The sequence below is a fragment of the Sphaerodactylus townsendi genome, linkage group LG01 (genome assembly GCF_021028975.2).
Source record: "Sphaerodactylus townsendi isolate TG3544 linkage group LG01, MPM_Stown_v2.3, whole genome shotgun sequence".
Classification (NCBI taxonomy): Eukaryota; Metazoa; Chordata; class Lepidosauria; order Squamata; family Sphaerodactylidae; genus Sphaerodactylus; species Sphaerodactylus townsendi.
This window is the reverse complement of record NC_059425.1, coordinates 9,206,902-9,221,546: the sequence shown is the minus strand read 5'-3', so window position 1 is coordinate 9,221,546 and position 14,645 is coordinate 9,206,902. Positions and strand designations below refer to the sequence as shown.

Genomic DNA, 14,645 nt, shown 5'->3' with positions numbered 1-14,645 from the left:
TTGTACCTCTCTATTCTGCATTGGTCAGACCTCACTGAGAGTCCTGTGTACAGTTTGGCCACTGCAATTCAAGAAGGATATTGACAAGCTGGTACGGGTCCAGACGAGGGCAGCCAAAATGGTCAAAGGTCTGGAATCCATGTCCTTCGAAGAGAGGCTTAGGGAGCTGGGTACGTTTAGTTTGGCGAAGAGAAGGTTAAGTGGGGACATGATTGCCACGTTTAAATATTTGAGTGGATGTCATGTTGGTGAGGGAGCAAGCTTGTTTTCTGCAGCTCCAGAGACTAGGACATGGAGTAATGGGTTCAAGGTGCAGGAAAAGAGATTCCACCTAAACTTCAGGAAAAACTTTCTGACAGTCTGGGCTGTTCGACAGTGGAATGCACTACCTCGGAGTGTGGCGGAGTCTCCTTCTTTGGAGGTCTTTAAACAGAGGCTGGATGGCCATCTGTCAGGAGTGCTTTGATGGTGTGTTCCTGCATTGCAGGGGGTTGGACTGGATGGCCCTTGGGGATCTCTTCCAACTCTATGATTCTATGACAGCAGCAGTAACATATAGAAGGCTGGTTACATAAGAACATAAGAACAGCAGTCACATTGGGTTAAGAATACATCTCAATCACCAGATACAATCTCCTTGACAGACATCTGGGTCTGACGGGTGATTCGGGGGTGCCTTTTCCAGGACAAAGATTTGGCTGCATTGATAGACCCCTTAATGATGCCCAGATTGTCGTAACAGAAAGTACCCTAGGTGGGGCTGCTCAGAAGAATGTTCCGGAACTAGAGCGGTAGGCTGTCCAGAGGTGGGATCCAGCAGGTTCTCACAGGTTCCCGAGAGTAGGTTACTCATTATTTGTGTGTGCCGAGAGGGGGTTACTAATGGGTGATTTTGCCACGGGATTTTTGCCTGAGTTACGCCCCTCCTCTCAGCAGCAGTGCGCAGAACTTGAAGCAGTCTAGCAGGAGGTGCACCGGCGTGCGTGGCAGCCTGCGCCTGCGTGCATTCGTCAGAGGTGTATCACAGATGCCTGTCACAGATGCAGGCAAAACATTAGGAGAAAGATCTACCAGACCACGGCCACACAGCCCGGAAAACCCCCCACAACCAGTTGAATCCGGCCGTGAAAGTGTAACCCCCATGCTCAGAATGGGTTGACCCAGAAAGGGGTGGAGACTCAAAGCAGCAAGAGGCTGCAGAGCTCATGTAGTTTGGAGGAGACGAGGCTACCGGACTCGGACCTTGGTTTGTATAAGCCCTTAACACCTTGTTAAGGTAACTGCAATGTTGTTGGGAACTACTGGGAAGGTAGTTGTTTGTTTTTTGCTATGTTGTAAATGTTGGAGTTTATTGTTTCAGGGTTGAGTTGGCTGCCAGTGTTGAAAAACTCTAGAATCAAGACAGTGACTGATCAGCTCCACACAAACACAGGACAACTATAGACTATAGCACTCAAAGGGAACAAAGACCAGGATACTTCTATTCAGATCCATTCACCTATTGACCTTGCTAGCTTCATTGTTACTCCCATGCTACAGACTTCTCTGTGACTCACATGCCAGGCTACTCTATTCAGATGGCCTCACCTTTTCACCTCCCAGTATATATACTCCACTTGCTTTCCATTCCTACCATCAGATCCTCTGAAGATGCCAGCCACAGATGCAGGCGAAACGTCAGGAGAGAATGCTGCTAGAACACGGCCAGACAGCCCGGAAACCACACAGCACCCCAGAGTATATGGTGGCTGGACAACAACTCGACAGACCCAGTTTCGAACCCTTACACTGTTATTCAGTTCACTATTTGTCTTGGGTTCTCCCTACCTGTTCCTATCTAACAAGGTTGTGGTGGGGATAAAATGGGGGAGGGGATACTCCATGCCGTGCTGAATGCCTCGGAGGCCGGAGCTGGATAAAAGTGAGACTTAGCATGGTATAGTGGTTAAGAGCAGGTGGATTCTAATCTGGAGAACCGGGTTCGATCCCCCCACTCCTCCACCTGACTGGCAGAGGCTTATCTGGTGAACCAGATGTGTTTCCACACTCCTACCGCCTGCATTTCAGCAGCATGTTAATTGCTGAACCAGTCAAACTGGTGCTAGGGCAACTAACAAGGGCTGTCTTTGGGAATCCTGGGTTTCCCTATATGTGATAATTTATAAGGGAATCCTTAACAGAAATACACATTTCTGAGACCACTGAAGTCAACTCTGTGACTCTGTTAAGGACTGTAAACAGAAAAAGAGGTGAAAGGTAATTACTCTTCTTTATTAGGGCCTCCCCGCTCTGCCGCCTGAGCTGTGGAGGCTTATCTGGGGAATTCAGATTAGCCTGTGCACTCCCACACACGCCAGCTGGGTGACCTTGGGCTAGTCACAGCTTCTCGGAGCTTTCTCAGCCCCACCTACCTCACAGGGTGTTTGTTGTGAGGGGGGGAAGGGCAAGGAGATTGTCAGCCCCTTTGAGTCTCCTGCAGGAGAGAAAGGGGGGATATAAATCCAAACTCTTCTTCTTCTTTCACTATTGGAAAGCCTTTTGAGAAACCTGATAACTGTTTAATTATCATGGACAATTTGGGGCTGTAAAACTACTGACAGGGAATATAGGCCATGCAAGTCCTGTTAAGTATGCTTCAGTATTCCTACCAAGCAAGATTAATTCTTCATAAGCAAAGCAAGAAAGGATAGCAGAGCAGTCCCGTTTAGAATTTAGTTCTCTCTGAACTCTCTCAGCCCTGCCTTACCTCCCAAGGTGCCTGTTGTGGGGAGAGGAAGGGAAAGGAACTTGTAAGCAGAAATGTACCAGGGGCAAATGGCGCCCGGAGACAAATTGTCTCCAGGACGCCCCCCAGGCTCTGCCCCCCACCACCCCTGATGTCCCCAGGCTCCACCACCACTGACCTCAACCCTGCCCATGTCACCATGGACATGGGCAAGGTCTAGGGTGCCCACCTCCCCCCCCAGACTCCCCCTGCTGGCTGGGATTTCCAGCCGGCAGCCTGCAGTCTCTTCTGAAGAGAGGGGGGAGTCCAGGGTGGGGTTGAGGGCGCTCAGATGGGGTCGAAGCATACGAAAATAATGAGACAGCAGGACTTCCTGGTCACGTGGGGGGCGAGTTTGCGCCCCCCACGTGACCAGAAGAGTGGCGCCCGGGGACAAGGGGTACCCCTTGTCCCTAGGCAGATACGCCACTGCTCGTAAGCCACCTTGAGTCTCCTTACAGGAGCAAAAGGTGGGGTGTAAATCCAAACTCTTCTTCTACTTGAGATGTCACATTATTTCGGAACTACAATAATGTCCAATTCTGCCTAAACCAATTTCACAAAGCAAGGAACTATCTCGTCCCAGGCTCCCATTTAATTTACGGTAAGGATGGCGGTGGTATTGTCACCTCTAATGATTCTCTTCTCTTAAACCTCTCTGTCGAAGAAGATTGTGCCGTCTGTTCCTGGCAACGCTAATTGGCAGCTGAGAAGGATCAGCGTCTCGGGAGAGGGGGATACAGTACCTGTCAGAAGAGGGGCTGACATATGGGCGTCCAAATCTCTCCTGGCCCATCTTTCAGGTGGGTGTCCCTTCTGAGAATCTTTTAAAAAATCCTTATCCTCCAGTATACTCATAAGGACTAGGAACTTGGTGGCTTTAAAAACAATTCCTCAGACCCCTGACTCTAGGGATTAGATGTGTCTCGTTTTTGGCCACCAAACACGTCCTTTGCGTACTCAAGGGCAGGCGTGACTTCCTGTGTGCCGTGTGCCATCTGGCTATCAACTCGTGACTGCCGGTCCCGGGCGTCACCTGAAAGGATCAGGGAAAGCCTTCGTCACCCAGAGTCCTTCCATCCTCCCTGATCCTATTTTTAAGGAGCTCGTGCCGAGGAGCTGGCGTAATTCTCCTTCTGAGACACGGAGAGAACAGACGCGCTACCTATGCCGTGGGGCGAGTCCCAAGACTTGGAGGCGCCCAGGTAAGTGTCCAGGTGAGAATCTTCCCATTCTGCATTGGCAGGGACGAGCGCGACATCCTCCCCGTTAATTTCTGCTTCCTCCAAACAGATAATGCCCCATCTTCCAGGATCCAGTAAGATTGTCTTGGGTTTTTTTAGTGCAGAAGCCCAGGTTCAGTCATTATTACTTTTTAAAATTATATTTTTATTGGTTTTTGAAATGCGGGAATGTACATAGTAATAAGAAGATCGTGTTTCCGCCATTTCACAGAAGGTAGCTAAATTTTGTATACTGGTACACAACAAGCGTAGTTCCTTATTAAGACAAAGAGCTGTACTGTGTGACGAGGACTGTCATAATGCCTGAAGTTAATGTTATTTATCAATAGATTTTATAATGGATTTACAATTTATATTATATTTTTGTATAAATGGAATGCTGTGTATTCACATGTATTCTGTTCTTAAACTATTGGCTGGCCTAAAGGCCGTAATAAATATCTATCTATCTATCTATCTATCTATCTATCTATCTATCTATCTATCTATCTATCTATCTATCTATCTATCTATCTATCTATCTATCTATCTATCTATCTATCTATCTATCTATCTATCTATCTATCTATCTATCTATCTATCTATCTATCTATCTATCTATCTATCCATCTATCTATCTATCCATCTATCCATCCATCCATCCATCCATCCATCCATCCATCCATCCATCCATCCATCCATCCATCCATCCATCCATCCATCCATCCATCCATCCATCCATCCATCCATCCATCCATCCATCCATCCATCCATCCATCCATCCATCCATCCATCCATCCATCCATCCATCCATCATCTACATAGTAATAAGTCAATGTAATATATGTGGAGAACAGATAAGAAATATAATATATGTAATCCACACTATGGCCCCTTCCACACATGCAGAATAACGCACTTTCAATCCACTTCCAATGCACTTGCCAGCTGGATTTTACTCTGTAAAATAGCAAAATCCACTTGCAAAAGATTGTGAAAGTGGATTGAAAGTGCATTATTTTGCATGCGCGGAAGGGGCCTGTCTAAATGATTGATGCTTAACTTTTACATAAGTAACAATAACAATTGATGCAGATGAGAATAAAAAATTTCAAACCGTACATCCAAGTATTGTTGAAGGCTTTCACGGCCGGAATCACTGGGGTGCTGTGTGGTTTCCAAGTTGTATGGCCGTGTTCTAGCGGCATTCTCTCCTGACGTTTCGCCTGCATCTGTGGCTGGCATCTTCAGAGGATCTGATAGAGTTAGGGTTAGATCCTCTGAAGATGCCAGCCACAGGTGCAGGCGAAACGTCAGGAGAGAATGCTGCTAGAACACGGCCATACAGCCCGGAAACCACACAGCACCCCAGTACATCCAAGTGTTGCAAATCAGATTCTACATTGCTATTATGAATGTCTTATTTGGGGGGTCACCACCATACAAGTATCGCAACATAGGTTCCCATACTTTGAGAAAAGAATCGAGACTTTCACTTTTATTACTGGTGATACACAAGGGACCTTTCTCTTTGCAAAACAAGACCAGGTTTGCTAGAGTCCACCTCGACCACAGTGCTTTTTGGAATTACTTCAAAAGATGTGTACAGAGGAGAAGGATTCTACTGGTTGTGTTCAGTTCTGGTCGCCACATCTCAAAAAGGATATCGAAGAGATAGAAAAAGGGCAGAGAAGGGCAACGAGGATGATTGAGGGACTGGAGCACCTTCCTTCTGAGGAGAGGCTGCAGCGTTTGGGACTCTTTAGTTTGGAGAGGAGATGTCTGAGGGGGGATAGGATTGAAGTCTACAAAATTATGCCTGGGGTAGAAAATGTTGACAGAGAGAAATTGTTCTCTCTTTCTCACAATACTAGAACCAGGGGGCATCCATTGAAAATGCTGGGGGGGAAGAATTAGGACTAATCAAAGGAAACACTTCTTCACACAACGTGTGATGGGTGTTTGGAATATGCTGCCACAGGAGGTGGGGATGGACACTCACCTGGATAGCTTTAAAAGGGGCTTGGACAGATTTATGGAGGAAGTCAATCTCTGGCTACCAATCTTGATCCTCCTTGATCTGAGATTGCAAATGCCTTAACAGACCAGGTGATCGGGAGCAACAGCAGCAGAAGGCCATTGCTTTCACCTCCTGCAGGTGATCTCCCAATGGCACCTGGTGGGCCACTGCGAGTAGCAGAGAGCTGGACAAGATGGACTCTGGTCTGATCCAGCTCGCTTGTTCTTATGTTCTTATGTTGTTGTGGGTTTTCCGAGTGTGTTACACACTGGGTCCAGTGAGAAGGGTCAGAAGTGTGTTACGCACTGTGTTCAGCGGGAAGACACAATGTGTAACACACTTCTCACTGACACAGTGTGTAACACACTTCTCTCTGTGATGCACCTCTGAAGATGCCAGCCACAGAGGCAGGCGAAACATTAGGAACAAGATCTACCAGACCACGGCCACACAGCCTGGAAAACCCACCACAACCAGTTGAATCCAGCCGTGAAAGCCTTCAACAATACAGAGAAGGATTCTTTTCTCTTTTTTTAACACCAAGTATAGGAAGCCAAAAAGTCACATGGAGTCCCGGATATGTCACATTGGACCTTCCTGAACCGCAAAAACCCATTGGTCATACTTTGGAGACTTTTGTGTAGCGCCATCCCTGACCAATAATCTTGGGTTCTGGCAGCTGCCCCGCCTGGCGTATGCTGATGCCCACCTTGATCGGGCTGATTACTTTCCATAGCGGGATCAGAGGTGGGATCCAGCAGGTTCTCCCAGGTTCCCGAGAGTAGGTTACTAATTATTGGTGTGTCCCGAGAGGGGGTGACTAATTGGTGATTTTGCCACGTGATTTTTGCCTTAGTTACGCCCCTCCTCTCCGCAGTAGAGCGCAGAACTTGAAGCAGTCTAGCAGGAGGGGCACCGGCGGGCGTGGCAGCCTGCGCCTGCGTGCATTCGTTTCCTGCCCAAGGACCGGTGCAGCGGCTGTGTCCTTGCCACAGCCCCACCCAGGAATGCCCCGCCCAGGAATGCCCGGCCACACCCCTGTCGTGCCCCGCCCATCCCCATTGGCGCGACGCCACAGTTTGAATCCCACCACCATGGGAACCTGTTACTAAAATGTTTGGATCCCACCACTGAGCGGGATGCTAGACTAGATGGACTCCTGCTTTTACCTCGCAAGGCATATCCAGTGTCTGACTTTTCCCTTTGTCCTCCATTCCAGCCCTCTTCCTTATGGGATCAACCACGAAATCGGCATGTGGTGTCCCAGCCAGGCAACTATTGTGCTGTATCTCGGGCGACTTCCCCAGGGAGAAGGACTCCAGCGTCCCCCAGTGCCCCAGCAAGAACCCACCACAGTGGAACTTCAGCCCGAAACAGAAGTAAGTCCCCAATCCTTTCCTCCTGGCCAGGTGACGATGGAATTGGAGGGTCTTTCTGCAACTGGAGATTCCAGCAAACGGAAGCACACTCAACAGCCTTTTGGCGATTATTTCTGCAGGCTGTTTCCAAAGGTTTGCGGCAGAGGTGGGATCCAGCAGGTTCTCACCAGTTCCCGAGAGGGGGTTACTAATTATTTGCATGTGCCGAGAGGGGGTTACTCATTGGGTCCGCTTTTCCACCTCCACGCCCTCGCCTCCCCAAGAGGCATCCTGCCTTTGAACGTGAAGGTTCCATATAGCAATTGCGACTAATAATGTCACTCCCTGAACTGGGTTAATCCCTTCCAGGTACTGCAATTCATGGATTCTCAGCCTTTCGTACCTTTTATCTCACCAGTCTCTACCAAAGAACCTGTGTGTTTCACCATTGCTGGGTTCAGATTTGTGAGTTGGGGCATTTTCTATAATGTGATGATGATTTAGAAATGACCTGGTGCAAAAATAATTGGGGGGGTCGTGGTGGGGTGGCTGCCCATGGGGGGGGCATCCAACTCAGGTTTTGCCCAGGGCTCAGGTTTGCCTAGGTACGCCTCTGCCCCCTTTGCTGAGGGGGGGCTGGCGAGGGAACCTGTTACTAACATTTTTGTATCCCACCACTGGTTTGCGGTATTTGCCAAGTGGCTCGCGGAGAGCCACGTTTACAAAAGAGCCAAAAGAGCCGCATTTTCTTTCGTCTAGCTTCCGAATGTATATGGCAACAATATAAATCTGTATCCAATGGCTTAAACCCTGAACAACATGGGTAATTTTATCCACAGTGTATATAATACACAATTTCACAAGCAATGATTTATATGATGTAATTTTCACAACTTCAGACGGTTTACAATTTGTATTGAAATGAGTACAGTTATATACAAATGAAACCTGAGGATCCCCTCAGTGATGGGATCCAAACATTTTAGTAACAGGTTCCCATGGTGGTGGGATTCAAACAGAAGCGTAGCACCAATGGGGCTGGGCAGGGCACAACAGGGGCGTGTCCGGGCATTCCGGGGGCGGGGCATTGATAATTTCTCTGTTACTGTAAAAAAAAGTTCCTAATTTCCAGCTGGTATCTTTCTGTCCATAATTTAAACTCATTATAGCAAGTCCTATCGTCTACTGCCAACAGAAACAACTACTTCTCCTCTAATCGACTGCCTGTCAAATACTTAATACTTTCAAATGCTTAGTTTTGTTTCTAGAAATCAAAAGAAGGAGACTTTCCTTCAACAAGGAACTTGACCATATTTCTAAAACATGTTTTTAAAACAGCCCATCAGGGAGAATTATCCCGTTTTCTACCTTCGCTAACCAGCCACATAGGAAACAACAGGACTTTATGATTTTTGGACCTAATGGAATTTCTAACAGAAAAGCAGACCCAATTAGTAACCCCCTCTCGGCACCCACAAATAATTAGTAACCCACTCTCGGGAACTGGTGGGAACCTGCTGGGTCCCACCTCTGGATCCCCTAGAAGTGTACTTCATCTCCAGACTACAGAGTTAATTTCCCCTGGAGGACGTGGAGCATTTGGAGGTTGAGTTCTGCAGCATTGTATCCCACTGAGGTCTCTGCCGTATCCAGGCCCCATTCCCAAAGTTCCAGGAGTTTCCCAGCCTCGATCTGGCAACCCTTCCCCACTTATACCCCTAGCCCCCACCCCAGCATTCCTGCCTCCCGCGGCAGCTATTTCACAACGAAATTGTCTGTCAATCACAAGTTCCACCTGGAAAGGATCTAATGCACACTCTAATCTGGAGAACTGGGTCTGATTCCCCCCTCTGCCGCTTGAGCTGTGGAGGCTTATCTGGTGAGCCAGATTAGCTTGTGTACTCCAACCAGTGGTGGGATACAAAAGTTTTAGGAACAGGTTCCCATGGTGGTGGGATTCAAACTGTGGCATAGCGTACCTGGGGCTGGGTGGGGCACGACAGGGGTGTGACCGGGCATTCTGGGGCCGGGGCATTCCTGGGCGGGGCTGTGGCAAGGACGCAGCCGCTGCGCCGGTCCCTGGGCGGGAAACGAATGCACGCAGGCGCAGGCTGCCACGCCCGCCGGTGCACCTCCTGCTAGACTGCTTCAAGTTCTGCGCCTACTGCTGAGAGGAGGGACGTAACTAAGGCAAAAATCACGTGGCAAAATCACCAATTAGTAGCCCCCTCTCGGCACACACCAATAATTAGTAACCTACTCTCGGGAACCTGTGAGAACCTGCTGGATCCCACCTCTGACTCCAACACATGCCAGCTGGCTGACCTCGAGTGAGTCAGAGTTCTTCAGAGCTCTCTCAGCCCCACCCGCCTCACAGGGTGTTTGTTGTGGGGCGGGAGGGAAAGGAAAAGGAGATTGTCAGCCCCTTGGAGTCTCCTTACAGGAGAGAAAGGGGGGAATATAAATCCAAACTCTCCTTCTAAGTATTAACCGGGACCAACCCTGCTTAGCTTCCTGGATTTGATGGGATCAGGCCAGCCTGGAACATCCAGGTCAAACATGTGCTATTTAAAAAAAACCTTTAAGTGCATACTGCTATATTCCAAATGGAGAGTGGTGGAGTCTCCTTTGGAAGTTTTTAAACAGAGCCTGGATTTTTAGTTTCAATGCTAAATACTGTATTTTTTTAGTGTGTTGTTGTAACCTGCCCTGAGCCCTTTGGAATAGGGCAGGCAAGACATGTAAACAAACAAACAAACAAACAAATAATGAACATATGTCAACGGTTCTTTGATTGGGTGTTCCTGTATGGCTGGGGGTTGGATTTGATGGCCCTTGGGGTCTCTTCCAACTCTACGATTCTATGATTTTATTTTTTCGCCCCCCGGCCTAATCCCCACTTCTATGGCCATCCCTTTTTTGGGGGGACCCCTTGTTAAAGCGTTGTTGACACAACTTGTTAGCATCGCATCCAAGTTCCGTTTCCTCGGCAGGAACAGCGGAAGTTAAATCTCGCCAAGGGGGACTGGTGTGTTTTGTCTCCTAGCATAGCCAGAGGTGGGATCCAGCAGGTTCTCACAGGTTCCCGAGAGTAGGTTACTAGTTATTTGTGTGTGCCGAGAGGGGGTTACTGATTGGTGATTTTGCCACGTGATTTTTGCCTGAGTGACGCCCCTCCTCTCAGCAGTAGCGCGCAGAACTTGAAGCAGTGGGGCAGGTTGCACCGGCGTCGCGATAATGAAGCCTAAGCGCCTCGCGTGCATTAGATTTCTAAGCCAAGGACCGGTATGTGGCTGCGTCCTTGCCACAGCCCCGCCCAGGAATGCCCTGCCCCCGGAATCCCCGGCCACGCCCCCAGAATGCCCCTGCCAGCCCCATTGGCGCTATGCCACAGTTTGAATCCCAGCACCATGGGAACCTGTTACTAAAATTTTTGGATCCCACCACTGAGCATAGCCCTTTCGCAGCATCTGCAGATGAGCCCGAAAGTTCCCTGCACAGCTGAGAGTGTCACAGCTTAGGTATGCATTGAGTGGCTGATAACTTATCACCGCATGATTCTGCTCTGGCCGATCTTTAATCCGGAGAACAAACAGCCAGCTGGCTTTTAAATCATCGGAAGACAGCATGGTGCAAAATCAGTGCATGTCCCAATCTTGTGAGGCTGGGAAGAGATGCTTATTTATTTGAGAGAGAGAGAGTTATTTAGTAATTCCTTTTTTTCATCTTGCCAGTCCCCCAAAGGGCTCGAGGCAGCTTACAAAATAATTTAAACATAATATGATAGCTTAAAAACAATACAAAAATAGATAAATATGGAAATATTGACAAGGCACAGCGGTGGAAGCTTGGGTCGTGATCTTTAGGATGAGAACTGGAGTATCCGTATTTTCATACGTGAAAGGGCAGAGGGTATATATAAATCCCACAAGCAGCAATTTGGGAATCGGTCCATAATAGAGTTATGACCTGGATCGTCCCAGGTGAGCCTGATCTCATCAAATCTCCAAAGGTAAACAGGGTTGGCCTTGATTGGTATTCAGGTGGCGACCCCCAAGCGACGTCAGGGTTGTGACACAGAGGCAGGCAACGGCAAACTCCTTTGAACGTCTCTGGCCTCGAAAACCCCACGGGATCACCTCCTGCTGTCTCTCAGAGATTACGAAATCAAGTGACGTTATTCTCCTAAAATCATTTATTCTAATAGGAAGTAAGACAAAAATCATTTTCCAAAATGGTTGCGGTGGGTTTTCCGGGCTGTGTGGCCGTGGTCTGGTGGATCTTGTTCCTAACGTTTTGCCTGCATCTGTGGCCGGCATCTTCAGAGGCGTATCACAGAGAGAAGTCTGTTGCACACTGTGTCCATCGACAATACATTTTCCTTCGACAATACATTTCCCAAAATGCTCTCCCATCCACCCTAGTCTTAGGAGAGCCGATATCAATGGCTAATTGTATTGTTCTGCTCTCAGCTAAGGAGCAGCAGTGGCATAGGGGGTTAAGAGCTTGCGTATCTAATCTGGAGGAACCGGGTTTGATTCTCCACTCTGCCGCCTGAGCTGTGGAGGCTGATCTGGGGAATTCAGATTAGCCTGTGCACTCCCACACACGCTAGCTGGGTGACCTTGGGCTAGTCACAGCTCTATGGAGCTCTCTCGGCCCCACCCACCTCACAGGGTGTTTATTGTGAGGGGGGAAGGGCAAGGAGATTGTCAGCCCCTTTGAGTCTCCTACAGGAGAGAAAGGGGGATATAAATCCAACTCCTCTTCTTCTTCGAAGAGATTCTGCTCCTATAATTCAAATCAGCTGGAAAGTTCAGCCCACTTCCTTTTTCATAGCACTAAATATGAGGGAATGAGGGGGAAATATGCAAATGCTCTTCTTTTGAACTATGACAGGAAATCAGATGCTCAAATTATCTTACACTTGCTAAATAATTCTGATCCTGTAGTTTGTGAATTGGTGGGCAAGTTTTTGCTAGAAATTATATACCTCAGAGCATAAGTGTCAAACTCGCGCCCCTCCAGATGTTATGGACTACAGTTCCCATCATCCCCTGCCAGCATCATGTGGGCAGGGGATGATGGGGACTGTAGTCCATAACATCTGGAGGGCCGCAAGTTTGACACCTGTGCCCCAGAAGATAGCTCTGTTCCTTCTAATTTTGCTGTGTCACTCTGTCATTAAGAGACTCTCTTTTATTATTTTATTTGGGGATTGTTTTAAATTTGTGTTGTGTATCCTACCTGTATCGTCCTATATGCCAATAAAGGTTTGGTTGTCCATCTCTCTCGGCCACACCTGGCTCTGACGCCGTTCTCTTATTGCTTTCCCACAGAAGCAACCGGGATGCGGTGTTTGTACAAAAGAAGGCTGAGCGTGCTGCTATGCGGGCCCATCTCCGGGAGAAATACCAGCTGCCCAGGGTAAGAAGGTTTCAAGCTCCTACGTGAGGATGGGAGAACAAGGGTGGGTGAACGTGTATAGGAGGCATCCCCAACGTGGGCACGGTGGGTGCCTGCCACACCTGAGAGCCAGCATAGTGTAGTGATTAAGAACAGGTGCACTCTAATCTAGAGAACCGTGTTTGATTCCCCGCTTTGCCGCTTGAGCTGTGGAGGCTTATTTGGTGAACCAGATTAGCTTGTGCACTCCAACACGCGCCAGCTGGGTGACCTTGGGCTAGTCACAGTTCTCTCAAAACTCTCTCAGCCCCACCCATCTCATAGGGTTTTTGTTGTGAGGGGGGATGGGAAAGGAGTTTGTAAGTCCCTTTGAGTCTCTTTACAGGAGGGAAAGGAGGGATATAAATCCAACAGTTGGCAACCTTACTCTTCAGCCGTGCCGCTCCTCTCTCGTTTGGCCCTACCTTACAGGGTCGTTGTGTATTTTGTTTTGCGGAGTCCTTTGGCAGAAGGGCGGGATAAAAGTGCATTCTACTCATTCCGTTTTCCCCCTGTTTCTCTCCCAAGAGCCGGAAGGATAAGAAGCAGGTGGAAGCAGCCGGGCAGAAGGTGACGCTGCCCCAAGACCTGCTGGCTATTGTGAAGTCCAAGGCTCCCTCGGAAGCCGGCTCCCTCTTCCCCAGCCTGGATTTCAGCTCCTTCCGGATGACGGCCCAGAATGCCGTGCAGTCTTTACAGCAGCCGATTCAGTGCCCCATCATGTGAACCTGTGCCTCAGGTGCTCATTGTCACACCAGGTGCCACGTGGGACGCAGGACTCCTTTGCTCGAACCGCAGACGTCTCGAAGATCCCCTGGGGTTTTGGGAGGCGGGGGCTTTTTGGAACACCTGTGCGGCATCTTCGCCCTGCTGCTCTGTAGTTCTAGAGCACAGGTGTCAAACTCGCGGCCCTCCAGATGTTATGGACTACAGTTCCCATCATACCCTGCCAGCATCATGCTGGCAGGGGATGATGGGAGCTGTAGTCCATAACATCTGGAGGGCCGCGGGTTTGGCACCTATGTTCTAGAGTAAACTTGGGGGGGTGGCGGGGGGTGGGGGCAGGCGATGTTAAGCCTTCGAGACCCAACTTCTGGAGGTTGAACGTGAACTGAACAAGAGTCAGCAGTGTGATACGGCAGCCAAGAAAGCCAATGCAATTCTGGGATGCATCAATAAAAGTATAGTGTCTAGATCGAGGGAAGTAATTGTACCACTCTACTCTGCATTGGTCAGACCTCACCTGGAATGCTGTGTTCAGTTCTGGGCACCAGAATGTAATAAGGATATTGACAAGCTGGAATTGGTCCAGAGGAGGGCAACCAAAATGGTCAAAGGTCTGGAATCCATGCCCTACGAGGAGAGACTTAGGGAGCTGGGGGTGTTTAGTCTGGAGAAGCAAAGTTAAGTGGGGACATGATAGCCATGTTTAAATATTTGAAGGGATGTCATGACGAAGAGGGAACAACATAAGAACTAGCCTGCTGGATCAGACCGGAGTCCATCTAGTCCAGCACTCTGCTACTCGCAGTGGCCCACCAGGTGCCTTTGGGAGCTCACATGCAGGAGGTGAAAGCAAAGGCCTTCTGCTGCTGCTGCTCCCCAGCACCTGGTCTGCTAAGGCATTTGCAATCTGAGATCAAGGAGGATCAAGATTGGAAGCCATAGATCAACTTCTCCTCCATAAATCTGTCCAGGCCCCTTTTAAAGCTATCCAGGTTAGTGGCCATCACCACCTCCTGTGGCAGCATATTCCAAACACCAATCACACGTTGCGTGAAGAAGCGTTTCCTTTGATTAGTCCTAATTCTTCCCCCCAGCATTTTCAATGAATG

The 14,645-nt window shown here is 48.8% G+C and overlaps 1 protein-coding gene across 2 annotated transcripts; it reads left to right on the top strand.

Moving 5' to 3' along the window:
* The first annotated feature begins 3,882 nt into the window (after positions 1–3,882).
* LOC125440711 (complexin-3-like) lies at positions 3,883–13,682 on the top strand. 2 transcript variants are annotated; one of them, XM_048510631.1, is made up of 4 exons: positions 3,883–3,969; positions 7,227–7,386; positions 12,705–12,792; positions 13,339–13,682. In XM_048510631.1, exons 2-4 carry the CDS (start codon positions 7,238–7,240, stop codon positions 13,534–13,536), a joined length of 435 nt encoding a protein of 144 aa, XP_048366588.1. In that variant the 5' UTR covers positions 3,883–3,969; positions 7,227–7,237; the 3' UTR covers positions 13,537–13,682. The 2 variants fall into 2 exon arrangements, with proteins under 2 accessions (XP_048366588.1, XP_048366598.1); XM_048510641.1 differs by having other exon boundaries at positions 3,915–3,981.
* The last annotated feature ends 963 nt before the right edge of the window (positions 13,683–14,645 follow it).